At 36.7% G+C, this 24,275-nt stretch overlaps 2 protein-coding genes across 8 annotated transcripts in view; one reads left to right on the top strand and one right to left on the bottom strand.

Annotated features, from left to right (window-relative positions):
• LOC101703188 (protein FRA10AC1 homolog) overlaps positions 1-24,275 on the top strand; it is an 85,190-nt gene that overhangs the window by 53,472 nt on the left and 7,443 nt on the right. For all 7 annotated transcript variants that reach the window (XR_015440365.1, XM_087184933.1, XM_087184932.1 and 4 more), the window contains 2 exons: positions 14,168-14,298; positions 20,425-20,569. Coding sequence is in view for 6 of the 7 variants with exons in the window: in XM_087184933.1 (XP_087041059.1) it covers positions 14,168-14,298; positions 20,425-20,567 (274 nt within the window). In the remaining variant the exon portion in view is untranslated. The remainder of the gene's footprint in view (positions 1-14,167; positions 14,299-20,424; positions 20,570-24,275) is intronic.
• Positions 223-24,275, bottom strand: part of Pde6c (phosphodiesterase 6C) — a 71,220-nt gene continuing 47,167 nt past the window's right edge. Inside the window, 8 exon segments of the mRNA XM_087184939.1 lie at positions 223-5,002; positions 6,714-6,867; positions 7,646-7,729; positions 7,844-7,914; positions 10,648-10,715; positions 10,900-11,007; positions 12,655-12,755; positions 21,286-21,373. Coding sequence (XP_087041065.1) covers positions 4,941-5,002; positions 6,714-6,867; positions 7,646-7,729; positions 7,844-7,914; positions 10,648-10,715; positions 10,900-11,007; positions 12,655-12,755; positions 21,286-21,373 — 736 coding nt within the window. The 3' untranslated portion in view covers positions 223-4,940.

The following is a 24,275-nucleotide window of genomic DNA, read 5'->3' as shown; positions in this document are numbered from 1 at the left end:
GAACATGAACGTGCCCATCTTCCCCAGAATTGTGGAACAAATTAAGTTCTTGAACTGAGGTGACCACTGTAGTTACTATCAGAGAATTTCCCTCCATTAAACAGTTGTGGTTTTTTTGTTTTTTGGTACCGAGGACCAAAGTCAGGTCCTTGCGCTTGCACAACAGGCAGCGAAACCACTGAGCTAAATCCCTGGCCCAAACAGTTGTTATTAATTCTACATATATTTAATCAGGCTTCTGTTATGTATGAAGCATTGTGCTATATAAAGGAACTATCTAGGAAATAATTCTGCAATAATTTTGAAGCTTTTATCAAAAAACAGAGTTTATTAATGTTAAACATCATGTGGAAGTCCCCTCATTTCCTGAAGCTGTTTTTTATCTTTACCACTTATAGTGAATAAAGAGAATCTTGTATTTCTGAGGAAAACTGAAGAATCCAAAGCAAAATTGATATCAGTTTTGGAATATATATAAACATGATTAGTTTAAACATTAATTCTAGATTCCGTTTGCACACTTTTTCTTGGTATAGTCAGTGGTGGTCAGTGGACCCTTGGTCTAAAAGGTTTACACTTAACACCTTCTCTAAAGCAAAGTTCTATATTGGCAGACTGGCAGTGGTGGCACATTGCTACTCTCAATTTCAGGTAACTGGGGAGAGGAGGTTTTTTGAGTTGATCTTGGGGTCAAAAACTACATAAAACTAATAGAATAATTTCTTATGTAGTTCCTAAAATAATAGTGATCCTAGAAGTGAAGTCTCAAAATTATTTGAAGTAATAGAAATAAAGTGCTTAAAAAGACCTCTACACTGAAAACTACAGCACTCTAAAAAAGGAGATCAAGGAGGATATAAGAAAATGAAAAATAAGGGGGCCGGGGATTTAGCTCAGTGGTTTGGCCACCTGCTGTGCAAGCGCAAGGGCCTGAGTTCGATCCCTGGTACCAAGAAAAAAAAAAAAAAAAAAGGAAAGACATCCCTTGTTCCTGGGTAGGAAGAACCAATATAGTGAAAATGGCCATACTTCCAAAAATGCTATATAGATTTAATGCAATGGTGATTGAAATTCCAACAATATACTTCACAGAACTTAGAAATAAATTTCACAAAAATTTATTTGGAACCAGAAGAGACCTAGAATAGCAAAAGCAATTCTAGGGAACAGAGACATGGCTGGGGGTATCACAATCCCCAACTTGAAACTATACTACAAAGCTACTGTGATAAAAACAGCATGGTACTGGCAAAGAAACAGATCCAAGGATCAGTGGAATAGATTAGAAGGTGGAGAAACAACTCCAGACATACTCAGCTACCTCATCTTTGATAAAGGAGCCAGCCACCCTCATTGGAGGAAAGATAGCCTATTTAATAAATGGTATTGGAAAAACTGGATTTCAACCTGCCAAAGATTAAAACTAGACCCATACCTATCACCATGCACTAAACTAAGATCGAAGTGGATTAAAGATCTAAATATTAAGACAGAAACACTAAACTTTCTGGAAGATAAGTTAGGTAGAACTCTTGAAGACATTGGCGTAGGAAAAGACTTTATGAACAAAACCTCAGTAGCATGGGAAGTAGCACAAAGAATCAACAAGTGGGATCTCATCTTATTAAAAAGCTTCAGGGCCGGGATTTAGCTCAGTGGTTTCTCCGCCTGCCGTGCAAGCGCAAGGACCCAAGTTCGATCCCCGGTACCAAAAAAAAAAAAAAAAAGGAAGAAATAGGGGCCGGGGGTTTAGCTCAGTGGTTTCACCGCCTGCTGCACAAGCGCAAGGACCCGAGTTCGATCCCCAGTACCAAAAAAATAAAATAAAATAAAAAGCTTCCGCACTGCAAGATAAACTAACAACAGAGCTAAAAGACAACCTACAATGTGGGAAAAAAATTTTAGCAGCTGTGTCTCGGACAAAGGTCTACTATATAGAATATATAAAGAACTGAAAAAAATCAGACCCCCAAATTAAAAAACCCAATTCAAACATGGGCATCTGAAATGAACAGACATTTCTCAGACAAAGAAGTAAAAGCAGCAAATCAATATATGAAAAAATGTTCAACATCACGGGTCATTCGAGATGCAGATGAAAACAACACTGAGAGTCTACCTCAACGCAGAAAGAATGGCTGCTATCAAGAAATCAACCAATAACAAATGCTGATGGTGTGGGGAGAAAGGAACCCTTCCCCATTGTTGGTGGGAGTGCAGACTCGTGCAACCACTGTGGAAATCATTATGGAGATACCTCAAAGAACTAGGCTTAGAGGACCCATTTGACCCAGCTATTCCCTTGCTGGGTATCTTCCCAAAAGAATTAAAAGAATCATACCACAGCGATATATGTGCACCCATGTTTATAGCGGCACAGTTTGTAATAGCTAAAGCTTGGAAATAGCCCAAGTGCCCATCAACTGGAAACTGGATAAAGAAGATGTGTTTTTTTTTTTAATAAAATGGAGTACTACTCAGCCATAAAGAATGAGAAACTAGAGACATTTATAGCTAAATGGATGCATATTGAGGCCATACTCCTAAGTGAAATAAATAGGACACACATGTGTAAGTACTGAATAGTTTCAGTGTAAATAAGAATTAAAATGATTAAAATGAATAATTGATAATTTGAAATAGGAAGAAAAGGTCCAAAGGGGTAGGGGAAGTGGGAGGGGTAGGGGAAAGGAAAGGAGGGAAAGGAAAAATTATGAGAAAAGAAAAAAAATGGAAACAAATTCTGTGTAAATGGGGAAGGGTTGGGGGGGGTGAAGGGCACACAGGTAATGGGGAGAAAATAAGAACCAAGATACATCATGTTCAGGTACAAGTACCCAATGATAAATGTAAACAAATTGTATACCTAAAATGTACCAATAAAAGAATTTAAGGGAAAAAGAAAGAAAGAAAGAAAGAAAGTGCTTATATCACTAGCCAAGATGATGATTTACCATTCCTAATTTATATTTGTTTGTTATAACATTCATTCAAAATATCATTCACTTATATTTACTGAGTGGTTACCTTGTGCCAGCCATTACTGTGGGTGCCAAGATGAAGTTGTGAACAAGACAGGCAAAAATCCCCCCTCTTGAACTTTACATTCTAATGTGAAAGGGAAAAATAACTTGTAAAAGTATTAGCAAATGGTGATTTATGTCTTGGCTGTTCACAATTGATCATTACGTTGTATAAAACAAGAATACTTGAGGTTCATAGATCTTAAATTTATTATAATTTAGATATTTTTGACAAAAAACTAGCAAAATATATGGAATTTATTAATGTTTATTCTGTTTTCTAATTTTGTGATTACAGATAAGTAAAAGAAGAAAATATGAATTTCTCTGATACTCAAACAGACATACACCATGTAATGGAAGTCATTGTTCGCTCTCCTTTGTTCTCTCTCTCCTGAGGGATAAACCTAGACACAGTGTTGGCAAACCTTTTAGAGCTTTCAGTGATAACAAACAGCCTGCTGTGGCACAAGCCTTAGGTTTGCTTCATAAGTGCTCTACTACTAAGCTTCATCCCCAGGCCTATTTTTTTTGTTTTTTTGAAATAAGAACTTACTAAGTTGCAAGGCTAGCCTCAATTTTATGATCCTCCTGTCTAACCCTCTGGAGTAGCTGAGATTACAAGTGTGCGCCACCATAGTTAGTTTCTTAGTTTCTCATCACAATTTAATATTTAGAATGTCTGCTGAATACTTCTGTTAGTAATTTTTTTAAAGTAGTCTAGGTAGAAGTCTTTCCAGGCTGCTTTTGATAAGTGAAGTTTCTGCATAGTCAAGGGCCGGGGCTCAGTGGTTTTGCTGCCTGCCGCACAAGCTCAAGGACCTGAGTTCGATCCCCAGTACCAAAACAAAACAAAAAAATCCTCTGCATAGCCAAATCATGCCTTCTAATGATGCAGAATATTTATGCACTGATTTAGCTTGCATTGGGTTATCCTTGTAGTGTCTTATAAACTGATAATTCTTCCTATGAGAATAGTTCTTAGAGTTAAAAATTGTATTTATGCATAACATTAATTGATTTTAGACTTTAAAGGGGGAGCATAAGACAATGATATTGTTTTTACAAGCTGCCCAGAGGGGTATGGTCTCCATCATTCCATTATCAAGGGTAAAATGTAAAGAGATAATAAGCAGTTCTGAAGGAATAAGATTAAATATCTTTTTTTCTCATTTTCTATACTGTATTTATATACCTCAATATATTCTACAATGTATTTAACATGTGGATGAGAGATTTTTAGTTCAGAAAGTAGTTTGTGGTATGAATCACAAAGACAAATGTTGTGGGCTAAATACCTCCCTCACCTCTCAATCATATGTTGAAATCCTAATCCTCTGTGCCACATAGGGCCATTAATGAAGTATTGAAAATGAGGTCATATGAGTGGGCCCTGATCCAACAGGACTGGTGTCCTTACAAGAATGAAACTAGTACACAGAGGAACAACCATGTGAGGACACAGCGAAAGTGGCCATTTATAAACCAAGTTGAGCAGTTTCACAAGAAACCAACCCTGTCAGCACCTCGATCTTGAAATTCTGGGTTCTAGCCTCCACAGTTGTGAGAAAATAAATTTTTGTTGTTTTTAATCTGCCCAGTCTATGGTACTTTTCTATAGCCCTAGCAAATAAATATAATTAATAACTTTTAAAAATTTGTGACTAGTTGTAGGATTAAGTTTTTTAAAAATTGGCACCAAAAACACACTTATTTTTGTCTTAACACTTTTGTTGAACTTTATTTTACCCTCAGAGTTTTCAAGTCAGCAGTATATATTCTCTTTGGTAGTCATGGTAATTTTTCTAAAGATTCTCTTAATAGTTGCTGAGTGAAATTTACTGAAGTTCTTTTGAATGTTTTCTGTTTCACTTCAAAACTAAGATAATATTTGAAATTTAGACCAGTTGGATTATATTACAACATTAAACATGTTTTGAACTTTTTGTCATCACCACCACCTCCTGAATCTTGGGCAGCTAGTTTAAAAGAAAGCAGAGAGAAAAGCAATATTATTAGGAGTCAGTATAAAGGTAGTGTTTTTACTCTAATACTCTCATTGTCACCTTTTAGCCTAATTAGTAAATGAACCTATGGGAAGTACTAAGGGTTTGACCATTCAAAAGCAAATTTTTATTCACAATTCTTTTATTTTTAAAAATATGTGGTTAGAAAATTAACAACTCAGTGTCTCACTGAGACAATACAATATAATGTTCTTAGTTCCCAGAGAATTCTCTAGTAGGAAAAAATTCAGAAGTAAATATGCAAATAAAGGGTAGATCTCTATCCATTATACTGGAAAATTAAAATGTCAGGAGCCACTTAAAGAACTGATGTTTTCATTGTAAATTTGTGATAAAGGTAAAATTTGGTAGTACTTTATTAGTAGTACCCTTGATCTTACATGCACAGTAAAAATCACTTGCTGACATGCATGTCAGATCTTACACTGTCCTATTTGAACCCCTACACTAACTTTGGAAGACTGAAATTCTTAGGTAGGCCTCAGATGGCATGATCTGGCAGCTGGCCACACTACCAGCTTCATCTGGTCTTGTGGCCCCATTGCTCTCTAGACTCCAGTTCTATCAGTTTTAAAATTCTTCAGTTACACCAAGCTTGTTCCCACTTCAACATCTTTTTTGCATATTCTGTTTTTTCCCTTCCTCCTCTACCCTTGCTCCTTTTGTGTGGGTCAGAGGTTACTGTCTTGAGACGGTAGCACAGACATCCCTCAGGAAAGCTCTTCACATCCCCCACATACACACCAGGCTTCAGTGCTTTCCCTGTCACAGATCATCAATTATGCATTGATTGTTTAATATCTAGCTCCCTGTTCAGATAGTAAACTCTTGAAGGTGAAGTTCCCCCTCTTCTTCAAGGGCTTGCCCAACAGGCATTTTATAGAACCTCCACGCATTGGAATACACCAGTAAATGGGTATCCAGGAGTCTGAAAGTGCTGTTTTTATTCTAGTGAAGGACATCCTTAACTTTGTTAATGAAAATGTTCTTATTTTCTATGAATTGATTTGAAGCCCACCAAACACTATAGAACCATCTAAAAGAAATATATCTTCTTTCCAGGCCTTCCCAGAGATGATTTCTTTGTCAATAAGAATTCCTTACAAAACTTTTAGAGTGCTAAACTTCGAAGAAAAAATTATCATTCCACTTTTAAGATCACATTTCAGTCATTTAATGAACACATAGTTGATCAAGAGGCATTTTAACAGGCCTCCTGAAAACAATGTTAAACCCAGTGCATGACTGGGGTAGAAATTTCAGGCCAGAAAAAATAGTACTATGTGGAGACATTTAGGGAACAAGCAAAATCTTGCAGTATCCTTCATGTCACTTCAATTAGCTGGCCAGCTTTACTGTAGTACTTCTTTAAGGTGGATATCCCTAAGACTTTCTTATTATATAGAGAAGAATATTAAGCTCAGAGATGTTAAGCAAGTTGCCCAGAATCTTACAGCTAATGCAGAATGTTGGGCTAAAGCTATATTCTCACTTATCCTTGATCCTACAGATTGGACAATTTCATACCCTAAAACCACTAATTAATTTTTTATAATTAGCAGTCTGCACCTGTTTGCATTTGATTTTTTATGCTTTTGTCATGCAATATTTAGTCATTCCTACTTCTGGCTACTTACACAGAGTGAAAGCAATTCCACTTAACTTTTTCCATTTATTTTTCCTTCCTGCTTTTTCGCCTCCTCTTGCATTATCTTCACCTTTTCATCATACTTATCAGCTAGAGATTTCCATTCCATTCGGTTATTCTGAAGACCATTCAGCATAGGTGTGGTTTCTTTGTTAAACCGTGAGAACTCCTAGAGAGAATTTGAGGTCAGAAACTACTTTAATCATACAGTTGATACTCAGTATTTTTCATATACAAAAAAGGTGCTATAAGGTATGGTGTGCTCAAATCTGCTGTTGAGCAGAACTCAGTGCCTACAGTTTGAGAAATACAGGTGCTTTCTCCTACCTGCCTAATTAGGTCTGTTTGAGTGGCTTACCTCTGAGCTCTCACACCTTTTATTCTACCCAGAATGAGATTAGGTCAAGCCTCAAAGTACTGTGGAAAAACAATGACACCTCTATAATGGCTTTCCCAATGATTACAGTTTGAAAGAAACATAATCATCTAAATGATTATATAGTTCACATCTTGAAGGTTTTATCCCCAGTGCAGCAGTGTTGAGAAATGAGGCCTTTTGCGGGGGGGGGGGGGGGGGGGGTCGGTCATGAGAGCTCTGACTTCATGAATGGATTAATCCATTTAAGAATTCATAATTTAATGAATTATTGGAAAGTGCTGGAAACTTGTCAATCAGGAGTCTAGTTGGAGGAAGTAGGTCATTGGGGGTGTGCCTTTGAAGGGTATATTTTATCCCCACCCCACTTCCTCCCTCTCTCACTTTGATTCCTGGCCACAATGAAATGAGAAGTTATGCTCTTTCAGTGGTCTCTCTGCCATAATGTTCTGCTTTGCTACAGCCCAAAAACAATGAAGCAAAGTGAACATGGACTGAAACCATGAGCTGAAACAAGTAAATTTTTTTTCTCAGGTATTTTGTCACAGGAGTGGACATCTAACACACTTACCGTACATACAAAAGTACAAACAAAATCAATAAATCCAACTTGAAGTTTAGGTAGTTCATCTTTTTTGTTTCTGTCCATCATAGGCTAGAACAAGAAAGAAATCTTTTTAAGATGCTTTTCCAAGAATAAGTGAACAAAATACACTGATTCGTATTGCTAATTTTTAATAAGTAGTGCATTCTTTGTTAAGGTCTTTACAATAGGTTGTTGCTGCAGCACTGTTCTCTCCAGATCTCCTTGTTCCCAAAATTCATTTGCAACCAGAAATGCTACCTGCAAAGAAGAAAGGTTTGGTTCACTAGAGAACTTGTATTTTCTTAGTATGAGTGACATTTAAGGGAAGAGTTTACAGTCAATGCTTGAGTAACATCAAACCAGATGCTCTTAAGTTTTAAAAAGATACCATTCACAGATTAGACTGAAATGGAAAAGGGGGACTATTTCTTTTTACTTCAGTGTTCAAATTCCAAGAGTGTCCATCTGCTATTTGTATTGCTACCAATTCTCAGCCATAAAGAGGGGTAATGGAGAGATGCTTATCTTCAAGCTCCAATCTTTCCCAAGTCCTCCTTTGTCCTTCACATTTAGTTTGTGTAAGCATCCAGCATGTACAAAAATTGGTATATATCTTTACTTGATTACATACAGTGCAAGAATATTCAAGATTCTTTCATTTAAAACAATCACGTTCGATGCCTTACATTGACATGAATCAGATTTGGCAAGAAGGGAAAGATGAAATTAACTTCTTCCTTACAAATACTCACAGGCTAGTGAAGACAGACATGAGCCAATGTGGTAAGTCACAGACTGAGGGGAGGGGAGGAAAGGTAAGTTTCATGAATAACAGAGGATACATTTATGCTATATTATCAAGAGTGAGTAGCAGTTTGCCAGGTAAAGAGAACAGGCAGGCCCTGTGCAGGGGTAAATGGAATGTCTAGAGCTTGTGTTAATAAGGCTAGAGTGTGCAGCAGTGACATAGGAAAGAGTGATAGGAACATCCTTGGGAGTGTAAGTTACAGACAAGTAGTGATAGGCCCTGTGTACTGTGCTGGAAAGTTTGAACTTGATTATCCAGGCCAAAGGTTTTTATTCCTGGAGCACTAGGGTTCCTCTCAAGTGTACCAGAGGCCCAAGAGGATGGAGGCCAAGAGAGATTAAAGCTAAAGTAGCTTTTCTTTTTTTCTCTTTCACAAAGTTATTTTTGAACAACTTTTGTGGGGACAGGGAATGGACTTTGTTTCTTTAAAAAGGTTGGAAATATCTGGCAATGGGGAATTTAGAAGGTTTTTAAGTAGTGGTGTGACAGAGGAGAGTTCTGCAAATAATCCCAGCAGCAATCAGAGATTGCTGGGATTGAGAGGCTGGGGAGTTTAGAGGAGATGAATGAGGAGGCCACCACCAGAGTTCTGATCAAAGCCTGGGGAAAAGTCTTAACCAAGCCCATGACAAACATGGTAGATGGAAATGGTTTTGAGACTGAGATGAGCTCAAGTGAGTCCCCAGGTTTCCTGCTTAGGTGATAGCAAAGATAAGGACACAGGAGCTTGACCAGACATGGCAAGCTGACTAAGCATTTGGTTTTAGACTTGATGGTGATGGATTTCAGAGCATGCTACCCCCAAATATTTTAAACTGAAAGAATTTGAGGAACTGCAGAAGCAGGAAGGTGACTCTACCTTTCCCCCTAGCTGTTCCCCCGTGAAGCAAGTCATAGAACCTAGGAATTACTGTTTGACTTTACCCCAAAGCCAATCAAAAGGGCCTCATCCAAGAGGTGCCCCCCTCTATACCTGCAGGAAAGAAGCCAAGCAGAGATGCCGAAAATAATCTGAAAAATAGGCTCTGCTAAGTTTCCCGAATTACTGTTAGTCATAACTCTTTGTCCAATTCTATTTCTCTATGACTGTCCACTTCTTCATCAAGCCCAGCATATAATATACAAGTTTAACTGCTTCTTAGGGTTTTCATTTCCTTATGAAACCGCCCATGTACAACCGAATACAGTTGTGTGCTTTTTTCCTGTTAGTATGTCTTTTGTTAAAAGGGGCCAGAGCCATGAATTTAGGAAGGGTAGGAGAAAGGTATTTTTCCTCCACTGCTGTGGGCTCCATTTATTTTGTGTTTACAGACACAATCCAGGTTTACAGTTGAACATGGTAATTCTGGGCTGTCTTCTGCTTAAGGTTTCCCCTGAAGTTTTAGAAGGAAAAATGGAAGCTTCTTTCTTCCAATTAGTAAGAGGGTAAGTTGTCAAATGTTGCCTCAGAGGTGCTCCCCAAGGTGACAGAGGTACAACCTTAACCTGAACCTCAGTGAGTGCTTTCCAGTAACTGGCAGCACACTGAAGAAGAGATGGGAGCAAAGCCAGCCATAACAGAGGAAAGCACACGTATTCTATTTTTTTGTTTTTGTTTTTAATTTTTGGTTATGGGGATCGAACTCTGGACCTTGCGCTTGCGATGCAGGTGGCAGAAGCACACATATTCTGATGTAGCACATCTATTAAAACACTCATGCATCTCCAAATAATTTTGCATACATTTTTACAGCCTATTCAATGGTAAGGGACTCTTTCAAGAAAGCTGCTTTTCCCCTTCCCTCCTTCCCTCCCTCCCTCCTTCCCTCCTTCCCTCCTTCCTTCCTTCGTCCCTTCCTTCCTTCCTTATCATTATTAGGAATTGAATCCAGGGTCTTTGCACTGAGCTACATCCCTCCCCCTTTTGGAGACAGGTTCTTGCTAAGTCACTAAGTTGCCCAGACTGGTCTTGAACTTCCAGTCCTTCTGCCTCAGCTTCCCAGAATGCTGGGATGATAGGCATGTGCCAGTTTCCTCTATTTTACCTTATTCTAGGGCCTGATGAAGTGATCTGTTGTCTCACTGACACTTATGATTTGTCAGAATAGGGTTCTGAGGTCATGAGAGATCTTCACATGGACTTTTACATGGGATTTAGACATCATCTCAGAGTGTGGCAGAAAAGAAAATGCAATGGGACTTGCCTGACTTTGTACCTCCCAGGGTTTGGATATAGCAGATGGGTCACATGCAGTCATCATCATTGCCCTTAGGAAGAAAAGAAAAATTGTTAAAATAGAAAGAAATACAAAAGATGTTGTTGTTTTTGATACCAGGGATCAAACTCAGGACCTTGCACTTGTGCAGCAGGCGCCAGAACCACTGAGCTAAATCCCCGGCCCCCAAAAGATGTTGTTTTTGCTAAAAGAGAAACACAATTTGGACTACTCACATGATAACCTCTTTTTTGGTTGGATCAATGGTTACATATTTGATGGCCTCCTCTTCAGTTTGCATTTGTTCACAAGCATCAACAAGTTTTTGAAACATGGTTCTCTTCCTAGGAAAAATATTGTTATGCTACAATTTTCTCATATAAAAGCAGATGAAAAATATCTTAACTATGTACTTTTCATATTTTATATTCCCACTTTGCTTTGGGACATTAACATAGCAGTCGAGGCTAGGAGATGGGAATAGCCAATGGCTAACTTTGGCATGAGAAAGGCCTGAGGCAGAAAAGGCACAAACCATAAAGAGGCAAACATAAGTAAGTTTCAAAACTTAAAACTAAAAATTACAAATGAGAAAGGAGATCATAATATAAACATAAAGGCCACAGATTGTGATAAGATAACAGCACATATAACCAACACAAATTTAGAACCCAAAATATATGGATGTTTGGTCTGACTGATAATCAAGACAAATTTGAACAATAGATACCATCTCACGGTCAATAGGTTAGTAGAATAAGCTTTAAATGTGCATGTATTACAGATGTGAGATCACAAGAATTTTGTTCACTCCTAGTGGGAAGGTAAGTTGGCACAACTACAAGAGTACAGTTTTGCAAAGTGGTACAGTGTTGAACAAATGCAAATCATGCAGCATTCTTATCTGCATTTGAAAGACTGGAAATAATCTAAACATCCATGCCTAAAGGAATGAGTAAATTAATTTTAATATATTTAACAGCTGAATAGTCTATACAGTTGAAACACATGAATTAGCTTTTTACTTATAACCAAGGGTAAACCTGTAAAACAATGTTGCATGAAAAAAAGCAGATTTCAGAAATCTGTCTGTAAATACTGTCTGTATGTACAGACAGTATGATATGATATACAAAAAATTTAAAAGACACTTAACAGTGCCATATAAAAAATATGAGTGGAAAAGATGAATACACATCAACATCAGATGGTGATATCTTTGTGAGAAGGGAAAGAAATTCCATAGTGGAATAAGAGTAGAGTACCTTAATCTCATCACTCACTCTTTTTCCTCCTTAAAAAATGAGATCAGAGGCAAATGTAGCAAAATTGAACATTGATTGAACCTGAGTATTTAATAGCTATTTTAAAAGAAAGATCAGAAAAGCATAATTTGAAAATGCTCGTCATTGAATATTTGGATCTTATTAATTATCTCACCTTGTTGTAATCATTGTTCACCAAGCAACTTTATATTTCACATACAAGAAAATGTGTGGATACTTGGAATATCTGGCCTCCTTGGTAATATCATAAATAGGCAGGCACACAACTTAGTTTTGTAGGTTTGACCCATGTGTGTCAGAATCATCAAGATCATTCAGCTTCCATGCTCTGGCAGGATCAAATTTCTGAACTTGAAACACTGCATGCCCCATTCTGGTCCAGGGTGTACTCACCAAGAGAAAAAGCCACCATATGAAATTTTTGACCTCACTCTTCTGATAATGAACAAATGAATTTCTTAATTCAAACTTCTGATAAAAAGCTATACAGATGAGGGACTTAAGTTTTTAAATATGTTTTCTGATGTATGGTAAATTTACTTCCAGGCCTCTACGTTGAGGATATTCTCATTGATAATCCGAAAAAACCACCAAACTTGTGTGCATCTGTGTGAATAAATGCCCTTTAACCTTAATGCAGCAGATAATTCATGGAAGCAGAACCACACATTGTGTGGGCCTCCTTTTGTATAGTCAGGTACTTACTTGAAATACAAAGCCAAGTCAGTTGCTATTATTGCAACCTCAAAGAGATGAATAGCTGTATCAAACTGCTGCTTATTTAGGTTCTGGAAGATGTTTAAACTCTGTAAGATGAAAATAAATCCACAATAAAGTGCAATCATTAATTTACCTTTGGTTCAAAAAATATACCAACCAAACTATGCTTAAGGAGAAGAAAATCTAGGCCTTGCAACGCTTGTTTTCAGCTTTTATGCCATAGATTGAGTAAACCCCTCTATGTATAGTAAGGTAATTTAAACTATAAAAATAGACAGAGTTAGCAAATATTAAGGTCATCAGTGTCTAAGAGTAAATAACATCTTTTTGAAGTAAATGCTATTAGTGTTTTCTACCAACAATATTAAAAATAGAGTAAAAATTTGCTTTAATTGAGGCACTTTAAGAAAGAATTTCTGTCAGATGTCCAGATATTAAACATGTTGAGTTATCTACCAGGTAATTTTAGAATGATCATAAAAGCCATTGGTCTTTCAGAAACTGGAAATTATACTAGTACTCATGTATGTGTAGAAAAAATAATGAAGCTCATCCATGTTGTCCTTTAAATATTTTCTTGAAATAATATTTTACAAAGGCTTACCTAGACCTTTCTTCAGAGTTTATTAATAATTAATAGTTTCCTCCCATATATATCAGCTTCATTTCTTAGTGTTCTGGGAAACCAGGATATAAAACTGGGAATGGTTGTTAAAAGCCCTGACATTCCAAATAGGCCATTTTAGTAATACAGACCAAAGAACAGATATAATGAAATCAATAATGCCAAAACAAAGTAAAATTCCACTGGAAGAAAGAGGACATAGTTATCCTATCCAGACATAGAAGTAGCACAATATAGAAAATAATCCTGGACTAAACAGTTCTTATTGCCTACTAGATTTAAGTGCTTTATGAATACTCTTAGTGCCCTTACAACAAACCACAGCACAGAGAGGTCAAATAACTTGCTTAGGTTAAGCAGCTAGAACAGGGCAGAACCAGTATCTGAACAAATGGAGCCTGCCCACAGAGTTTGTGCTCTCAGTCTCTACACTACACTGCCTCCCAACAAGGAGCCCAACCCAAGTTCCTGGCTTTGCTACTTTGCTTCCTGGACCCTGCCCTCAACTCCTGTGTTCTGTTTTCTCAAATGGGGTTGATAACAGCCGCTCTGCCTAACTGCCTAGCACTAAGTCAACACTTAAAGATAGGATCTGTGAAGCACCGACTCAAATGAAACTGTAATGGGAATGCATTTCAAAAATCCAAATTGCTATAAAATTGAATTATTGCCCTGTCATTATTAGTTATATAAAATATTGAGGCTACCACTAGGTTAGAAAAGAACTGCAAACCCCAAAACCAAATATGGCTCTTGGTCATTGTAAGAGATTGAAGTATTAGAAAGCAGTAACTAGACAAGAACTTGTTTATATACTACATTATACAAAATACAAAGCTTCACTTACATTGTCTTTTTTATAACACCTTCTAGGACAAGAAAAATGGTATTTTATGAAGCATATGTAAATAAAAGAAAGGGAATTTGTGACCACACCTCTTCAAGACATTCACAGAAGGGGACTTCAGGAAGTGCTTCAGAAAGGGGCAAAGACAGTGGGACAGGTGTGTTCAAAGTAGGAAGGAGGATTTTGAGGGGGATTCGTGGCAAGGTGTTTTTTTAAAAATTGTAATAAATTTTGAAAAATGTAAACATTAAAAAAATATAAAATAAAAGAAAGGAAAGCTGTGCATTGCTTTATTAATACAATAAGTTAATGACAGTGAGTATAGTTACCCTTAAGATTAATTAAAGCTATGACTATCGAACTCTCCAAATTACAATAAATGAAAAGGATAAATTGTCTGGTTAAAAACAATTTCTTACTTGGGACAGTTCACAGCAACCCCATTGAGCATATAATCCAGAATCTCTGTAACAAATCTTCTGGATCAAGTTATTTTTCACCCTGGTCTGCATTGGCCAAGGAAGGCAAAAGGAAATGGGGCATTTGACATTTTAATCCCTTTAACCTGCCCTGGCCGTACACTTGATCTTAGCCAAAGGCCGAGAAGTGATTGTCCTGGCTTTAGATTGATGGTGGCCTACCCTTTGGACTGATGGTCACTGGTATGGCTTGTGTCTACATGTCCCCCCCCGACACACACACACAAAATTCCTCATGCCGTCATCAGTGCGGCTTTTTCAGAGGTGGCTGAATCTAGAGTGTGTTATTGATTCATTGTGCAATAGGGATTGAGGGTGTTAAGATTAAAGGTGGGTGATTACTAAATCAGTCCACCGATTGGTTTGGCACCACCTAATCCTGGTAGCCAGGATAAAATATAAGGTGCAGAAAGAGGCTTGTTTTGTCTGTTGTTTGCTTTGCTACCTTCTGCGTGCCATGAACTGTTTCTACTCTGCAATGCCTGTCTGCAATGCCACCCTGCCTTGGAGCCAGACGGTTATGGACTGAAACCTCTATAAACTGTGAGCTAAATAAAACTTTCCCCCTTTAGCTTTGGCTGTCAGGTATTTTATCTCAGCAATGAGGAAAGTAACTAAGACATTTATCTAGTGGCACATTTATAGAAGTGAGTCACTGCCTTTATGTGTTCACTGAGGTACATTGCTATGCTCCCAAAATAATGTGCATCACAGGATTATTCAGCCACATATTTCACAGATTTTTAACTTTTTCTCTCTTTTGGTACTTGGGATTAAATTCAGCGCCTCACAGATGGTAAGCAAATACTCTACCATTGAGCTGTATCTTTGGCCTTTCAATAATATTTAAAACCAACCTTGATTTCTGTAATAAAAATAAATTGGAGTGAGGGCAGCTAGGAATGCAGAAAAATGTCTTAAATTTTTAGGTAAATAGGTTGTTATAACATATGGAATCATTTTAAAAAGCCATACAGACTGATGAATACAAAGAAACAATCCCTTAGGACAGAAATATCATTGCCTCTGCCAAATGTCATATTGTACAGAGCGCATAATCTACAACCATTGACCAAAGCAATCAATATTTATTATGCAACAGTTATTCTAGTGCATATCACTTATATTTGTAAACATGGACATCTGTTGCTATTTGAGAAATATACATGTGTGTGAAAGAAAAAGCCATCTAGAGAGGTAGAGAAATAAGACTAACATTGTTGCACTTCATTTAAGTCATGCCTTTTCACAATTCAACACAATAAAACAGCTGGTTTACATTAAACAAAAATGGTTTATATTCAACTTTTTAGTACTGCTTCCTTTCTATGTGACATAGTGCACCTGAATTTCACTCCTATCTTTTCCTTCTCATTCATTTTCACTTTCATCTAAAAACATGTACAAGTCTCCTAATTTAAAAAGCTTTTCTCAGTTTTACATTCTTTTATATATACAGTTTTTTTACCTGAGTTTCTTAAAAGAAAACCTTTGAATTGTTTTTAAGTTTGTGGATATAAATTCATGTAAAAGATCTTGTTTCTGTTTTTGGATTGGATTTGGATTGAGCTAGAATACTCTTGGCCAAACAGTGGCCGTTGTCTAATAAATGTTTGTGTATCATTGCATACATTTGGGATATATATATATAGGCTTTACCATGCTTTACCTAATTTTTCTTATTTCTCCATTAGCCTTTATTTTCTTTTTCTTTAACATTGTATGTATTTTGGGAAACTCCATTAAATCCTCTTGGAACAAATTTAGGACTAAACATACACATAAAGCTGGGGTTCTTTTGGATTGTTGGTTTAAAGACAAACAGACTCAGTGATGCTTTAATTAGAACAAGATTTCTCCAGTTGTGCACCACACAACGTCAAGGTAAGTCTGTCCCTCTGAGACTGCACAACACCACGAACAACAGCAGAAGAGGAGTAGGTGGAAAGCTGTGCCAACAGACATTGTACTGACTCCACTACTGGGTCTCCTAGGGTAAAGAGAATCACATGGGGAAGCAGACAGCGATGACCTGATCCCAATACAGAAAGCCTGAGGATCACAGGCTTTGCACAGTTTGAGCTTTGCCAACTCTGAAAAATCAAAATCAAAGAGGTGTGTTCCACAAATAAAAGAAATAGCACTGGTGAGAGATTATTTAAGACAACAAAGTGAAAGCTAAGGATTTTTCCAGCTCATTGCTGCCCTCCCCCCACAGTATTCTTCAGCAGTTGTCTGGCTCCATTCAAGGATGAGTAATTTCCAAAAGGGAACAAGAATATAATCATTTATATAAAGACCACAAAACATGCGCTGGGGATTTAGCTCAGTGGTGCAGTGCCTGCCTGCCTGTCAAGCACAAGGTCCTGAGTTTGATTTCCAGTAGTGAAAAAAAAAAAGACCACAAAACATGAAATAATCTATAGATTCAGAGCAATTCCAAACAAAATACCAGTAAGTCTGAGTATATGTGTTTGTAAATTGATTCTAAAATTCACATGGAAATGAAAAAGTTCAAAGGGTACTAGACCAATAAAAGTTGAATTAAGAATAAACAATAGGACATTATAAAGCAAAATATGAATTTTATAAGTATGTATGATACATACCTTATAAAACAGAGGTGAAAATGTGGGAAAAGTATAAATATCCTAATTGTTTTGTATTTCATAGCAGGAAGTTAAAAGACAACATAAAGTTAAAACTATAGTTTAAAAATAAATGCTTAAATGCTATAGATTTTTGTAAGTTTTCATGGTCATTTTAGAAGAGTCTTTGAGAATTAACAACTCATAATAATGACATAATTATGTAAAGTTCTACAAATCCTTCCATTTCAAACTATGTTTTCTGTTAAACTCAAGTGAATTGTTTAATGCTTTTGCCATTCATTCATTCCTTCATTCATCCATTCATTCATTCATTCATCCATTCATTCATTTTGGAGTTTTAGGAATTGAACCCAAAACTTTGAACCTAGGCAACTGCTCTACTACTGAGCTACATTCTCAGCCATTGCTTTTTATTCAAGATAGATGGAATTCTAATGAGCAATGAAAAGGAACGAATCACCAACATGGACAAATATCAAAATTAAGATTCAGTATGAATGAAGCCAGTACAAAAGAATGCTTCTAGTATGGTTGCACTTCGCAGAATCTAGGAAATGCAAACCAATCTATAGGAACACAAAACGTTTCAGTAGTTGTCTGGGGCTGGGGGTGAAGAGGAGCATACATTGCAAGGGGCATGAGTGATCAGTCATTTAGAAATGGTCTGTATATTGGTAGTAATGGTACTTTCCCAAGTGTATAAAATGATAAAAACTCCTGGAATTTTGCACTTTAAAAGGATTCAATACATACATCTGACTTTGTAATGTTGATTTAAAAACGTAGCTCTGACTCCAAAAATAGCTTTATAATGTGATCTTATTTTTCAAAATACTTTTTGTCTCCATTCTATCTGTGGATATGCACAGGGTGACTGCAATGAAGTTCTCTGAATGTTAATGAAATAGCTCTTGCTGTCTGGTAGGATTTGAAGCCTCCTTCTTTTTTTTTTTTTGAAGCCTCCTTCTTTCTATATTTGTCTATGAAATTTCCCTATTACTTGAATTTTTTAGTGAGTATATGTAATTCTTAAAACAATCTTGTCATTAACTTTAAAATATGTAAGTATGTAGCATTCCATTTTTCCCAAGTGCACCCAAACATGGCAGGGGGCTTTGTTCCCAGTTCCTTTCCAGGCAAGCCAATCCCTCCATGCTCAGCTGGTCTCAAGAGCTCACAGAGAGTCTATTTTTGTTCTTCTCTCTTAAAATGGTAATACAAATATGAATTCTTTGTTGCACACCAAAACAGATGGAAATGGTTTTAATTCATTCTGCTTGGGGATTGCAGGTGAGTGGAAGCCAGAGAAAGCACAGGCAGTTCTAATCTTCAGTGCAGTGCTTGCAACACCCACAAAAGAAGCATGTTCTTGCTTGTTAGTGGCTGTACACAAAGTATTTCATTTTTCTTCACTACTTCTTTGAATAACATGAGACAAGCTGATAGGGTATGTAAGAAAAAACACAAATATAATTATATGGTTTGTAAATAGATGTTCTAAATGACAATAGCATTCTGTTGTTCTATTGCTGAGCAATTTATTTGGCTTTATAATATGAAAATTAAAATGTCTGAGTAATGCTCAGAAATGCCAAAGTACTGGATAAATCCCAAGGATTTCTCTTATTTAAAGAAATGTAGTAAGTATATTTTTGTTATGGAATAAAAGAATAAAAGAACTACACTGCCTCCTCAAAATGTACAAAGCATATCTGATGGCTAAAAATGTCTTTTTTTAATGTTCAATTTGCTCATAAGCGAACTGACTGCATTGCCTAGCAACTCTATTGACAAGGCTTTAAATGTCTGCAATTAGCAGGCAAATAGAATTGTAGAGAAGTCCTTGAAAAGATGGTATGGATTACTGAGAGGCAATATTCCTTTTTAGAAAAAATAACAAGTCTTTGAATAGCCATCAAAGCCAGTTTAGACTGCAATGTAAATAAAATAAAAAATTGAGATGGAAAACTGTAACTCTGTTGTAAACTGTCAAAGTCCAGAAGAGAAAACACACAGATACTAGGAGCCTTCCCATGATATACATTTAGTTATTTTGCTGCAGTTTTCAAATGTATTTTGCTTCCATAAGTATGTGTATAATTAAATGGTAGACTATATATATATAATACATATATTTTTTATATATATATATATATATTTTTTTTTTTTTGGCAGTACCAGGGATCAAACTCAGAACCTTGTGCTTGCCAGGCAGGCAGGACACCACTGAGCTACATCTCTGGCCCTGGTAGATAATATTTGATGCTGCCTCAATGTGGTATTACAGAAACAGTAACGTGTTAAAAAAATTCTTACTCAGAAACCAAAGATTGTCCTACAAGTAAATTAGGCAATAACAATAAATTCAGCAATGACAATTTTCTCTTTCCTTCCTGAATTACTTTCAGTTCTACTCCTTTTAATTTTCATGGAACAGATATTATCTATGTTGTGAATTCTGCTATTGGGAGAGATTCTGTTGGCACATCAGACAGAATGGAGGCCTGATTCAAATGCAGATTTCCAAGCCCCGACTCTAAGGCACCTGCTCAGTAATTGGGAAATGAAGCCTTGGGTCTATGTTTTTAAGAGCACTCTCCTCCCTGATAAACTGATGATTCTATAGCGGTTAGTCCAGTACCCATGTCTGAGGACTGTCATCTTGGAATCACACAGATGCTATGGCTTGAATATGGTTTGTCCCCTCTGAAACTGATGTTGAAGCATGATTCTCAAAGTGAGGGTTTTGAGTGGTGTTTAGGGCTTTAAGAAGGGATCAGATAGATCATTAAGAGGGATTAATACCTATCTGAGAGTGGGTTCATTCTCACAAGCAGGTTGTTAAAAAGCAAGACAGACCCTTGCGTTTTGTGTCTTCCGCATATACCCCCTTGCTTTCCACCATTAGGCCCTCGGCAGAAGCTGAGCAGATGTCACTGCTAGATATTGGACTTTCCAGCCTTCAGAACCATGACCCCAAATAAAACTCTATTATTTAAAAATTATCCAGTTTCAGGTATTTTGTTACAGTAACAGTAAACAGACTAAGACTCAAGGTTAGTGCTTTGCCAAGAGCATTGCAGATTGAGCAAAGCTACAGCAGGGTTAGCATGGACATGGTGTTGGGTGCTCATCAGCCATATGTTATTAAAGCTGCTCAAGTTATTTTTTTCTTTCTACTTTTTTTCCTAGTTACTCTGCCTTACAAGATGTTCCCAATTGGCTGTGTGGATCAACTTGGCTTTTCATTAATAGAAGAATTTAATGTTTTGTACAGTGTCGAACATATTTCTGTATGTGCCCTCTCTGAGATGGTAATGAAAATTTATTACTGAAGGTGAGAAAAGCCCCACCCTCTAGATGATGTGTTTATCCTAAGTAATTCTAAACAAATTCTCTACCTGTGACAAGACAATATTCCCCTGAATCCTGGCTTGTAACTTTCATAAGAAAATGTTATTAGATTACATCTATGATTCATTCACATGCCTCTATATACTCCTTAAATAAAACTGATAAATAAGAATGATCACCCCCTGTGTTTGGGTCAGTAGTATACAATATTGTCCAGTCATAATGAATTCTACAAGTTTAAAGCTACGTCTTGCCTAAAGCCATCTCTAACCTTTCCATCTTCTCCAGTGAATGTGTTCTCTCCCTTTGGGACTCCAGAGAATGACTCAGTGCCTCTCTGATAGTAGGAGTTTGCTTCTGTCTTATGCCCCGACCCATCCTCATCTCCACTACCAAAGCCTGACTTTCTCTGAGGTACACACCATACTCTACAGTGTGTTGTTCTTCATGAAAGAAGAAAAGCAATGGTCACATAGCCTGCTTTCCCTGTTAATTTAACTTTCTATGGTCCCTTTTCTCCTCTGTCTCAGCTACTTCTAGCTTGGTAGTTCAAAAATACTGTAATCTAGTAACTTTTGTTAATCAACTTAGATAAGAGATACATGGCCAACGCTATAACCTAGGGCTGCCCCCTTTCCAAACACTTTCTGTGGGTTAATGCTGGAACTCACAAGCTACCCAAGAGAAGGGCTCACATACCTCATCCTTCAGGAGAGTCTTACTGTACTCCAGGTGGTGTCTCTCCAAAATAGAAGTCCCATGAAGCTTAGCTAGTAGAGATGTTGATCTAGGAGGAAAAGGATGTACTACAACTTCAGCTCTTTAAAATTTACACATAATCCATACAATACAGAATCTTTACTATCTCAGGATTCTTCTTCTTCTTTTTTTTGTACCGCTAAATATGGTTATCTTTATTTTCTTTTTCCTTGCCCAGCCCTATCTAAACATAAAATAAAACTACAGGACTGAAATTAACAATCCATTAAAATCAGCAATAAGTTATGAAGATCATAAAGCTTTTTAAAAGTGATTAGGGGTAGTTAAATTATTTAAAGTATACAAAGTCCAAAATGTCCCCACCAATGTCTCTGAAATCATCAAAATTATATATTAAAAATGTTGTTTTAGATTTAAAGGTGAGAATATGCTATTTTAAGGATAAAAATACATTTTTTGAATGCATAAATGATTGTTTACACTAGGAAATTTGATTCCTCCTTAAGTTCCTTGAAGTTTATGGTAATGGATTATGACTTACAAGAGAGATAGCAAACCTATGGAAGTCTATAGATTATCTGCATACAAAGTGTTCATTAAGAATTCTCAGAAACCAAGAAGAAAATCACTATAAAGTAACGTTTCACTTTTCCCCCAAGTTAGTGACATGAATGTAAACTTTCCCATTCATTAAGGGTTAAACTCACCCAGAGGCACCCTGATTTCTTCAAAGCTTCCTATCCCAGGAATGGGAGGCTACACTGAAAATATAAAGGAAGATAGAATAAAAGGTAGAAAGATGCTAAGGGCAAAGGTCTACACATGGGACGAATTTGTCATGGAAACATGGAATAAATAATTTTAAGGAAGGAAAAACTCAGAAACATAGATGACTGCCTTAGAAGTTTCACTTTACTTTATAGAGAGCAGAACTTCAGAGACAGGAGGAGCCATTGGAAGGATGTAGAAAACCAAACACAAAGGTAGATGAAAAATTAGACCATGTCTGATGAATATAACAATCATAATTTTAACAAATATGTAAATACCTACTGTTTGTCAATATTGGAGGTTTTTAAAAACTGAATCAAATTTAATTCCAGTTAGAAGAGAGTGCAATATGTAATTCTTTTTAGGTTTAAAATGATGCTTGAGGGCCGGGGATTTAGCTCAGTAGTTCTGCTGCCTGCCTCACAAGCGGAAGGACCTGAGTTCGATCCCTGGTACCAAAAAAAAAACACCAAAAAAACCCCCCAAAATAAAATAAAATGATGCTTCATCATCATTTTAACAAATCTTCGAATACCTACACTGTTCAGTCAGCATTGGATTTTTTTTTTTCAGTACTGAGGATCGAACTTAGGATCTTGCGCTTGCAAGGCAGGCTCAGTGCCACTGAGCTAAATCCCTGGCCCCAGCATTGCATATTTTTTCAGAAGTATTTATTTCTTTTTTTTGGTACGGGGGATCGAACCCAGGACCTTGAGCTTGAGAGGCAGGCGCCCGAAACACTGCCCCCGCATTGGATATTTTAAAAAAAAATGAATCAAGCTCAATTCTTTTAAGAAGGGAGTGAAATACTTAATTCCTTTCAAGTTTAAAAACATTCGTCAAATATGTAATTGGGAAACGAGATATTCACCCAGTCTCTAAATAATGCTTCACAAATTACTCATGAAAGAGAAAATACTCCTTTCATAAAGAGATCTTATAGAATCTTCCAGTAATAGTTTTACATAACTTCATAGCTAATGGACAAAATTATATCATGGCCTCCTGGTGGGATGCCCTGAGAAAGACACAAGATCATCTATAGAGAATTTCTGCCAGAAACATTTTCCTTGAATTTATTAATCAAAAAACATTTGCTGGAATTTACCTCAGTGGTTCCACCACCTGCTTTGCAAGTGCAAGGACTAGAGTTCAATCCTGCGTACTGAAAAAAAAAAAAAAAAGAAAAAAAAAGAAAAGAAAGAAAGAAAAAAAAGAAAAAGAGAAGAAAAAAAGAAGCAATTGAATAGAGGGCCAGGGATTTAGCTCAGTGGTTCCAGTGCCTGCCTCACAAGCTCAAGGTCCTGAGTTCGATCCCCAGTACCCCCTCTCCCCAAAAGAAACAATTGGATAAATCCAAATAGAGGGACATTCTGCAGAATAATTGGCCCAGGTTCTTCAAAAACATCAACATCCTGAAAAAACACAAAAAGATTGAGGAACTACTCCAGACTAAAGGAGACTAAAGATACTTGACAGGAAAATACAATGTGTGATCCTTGATTATATGCTGAATCAGAGGGGAAAAACAGATATAAATGACATTATTAGGATAATGGGAAAAGTTTAAGAAAACATTCTATGTTAGATAATAGTACTGTGTCAGTGTTAAATTTCCTAAAGGTAGTCACTAAATTGTATTTATATGGATGTATGTACATTCCCTTATTCTATGGAAGTATGTGTTGAAGTGTTTAGGAATGAAATGTCACATTGTCTGCAACTGACTCACATACAGTTCGGTAAAAAAAAGTTAAACATACACATTCATATGTACATGTATGGGAAGGAAGAATAAATTTGGTAAAGTGTTTTCTTAGAAAAAATAATTTTTGGAGAAGTTATTAAAGATTTCAGTGGGATCTGGAGGGAAAAAAGAAAAGCACAACAACTGTTAATAATGTTCTATATTTAGAATTCTGGCAACAGTAAGCTTGAAGAGTTGAAAATAGTTTAGACTTGACACTGCTGAAGCATTCATCAGGGAAATAACCAGAGGAAAGAACCTCATGCAAGAGAGGTGACAGTGTGATTTGATTATTTAACTTATCAGGTTTTCTTGACTTTCCAAGAATAACTTTTTGAGGAAGGGACGAGGCTAGTGCAAAAACACTCAGGGATCTTTTAACCTAGATGAGTAACATCTCAATTTCCTTCCGGAATTTGAGAATGTGTGTGGAGCAGGGAGACCACCATCT

The sequence above is a fragment of the Heterocephalus glaber genome, unplaced genomic scaffold (genome assembly GCF_053883595.1).
Source record: "Heterocephalus glaber isolate CG9 unplaced genomic scaffold, H.glaber_assembly_v1.0 deba00001497, whole genome shotgun sequence".
Lineage (NCBI taxonomy): Eukaryota > Metazoa > Chordata > Mammalia > Rodentia > Bathyergidae > Heterocephalus > Heterocephalus glaber.
The sequence above is the reverse complement of the archived record's forward strand: the minus strand, read 5'-3'. Positions and strand labels throughout refer to the sequence as shown.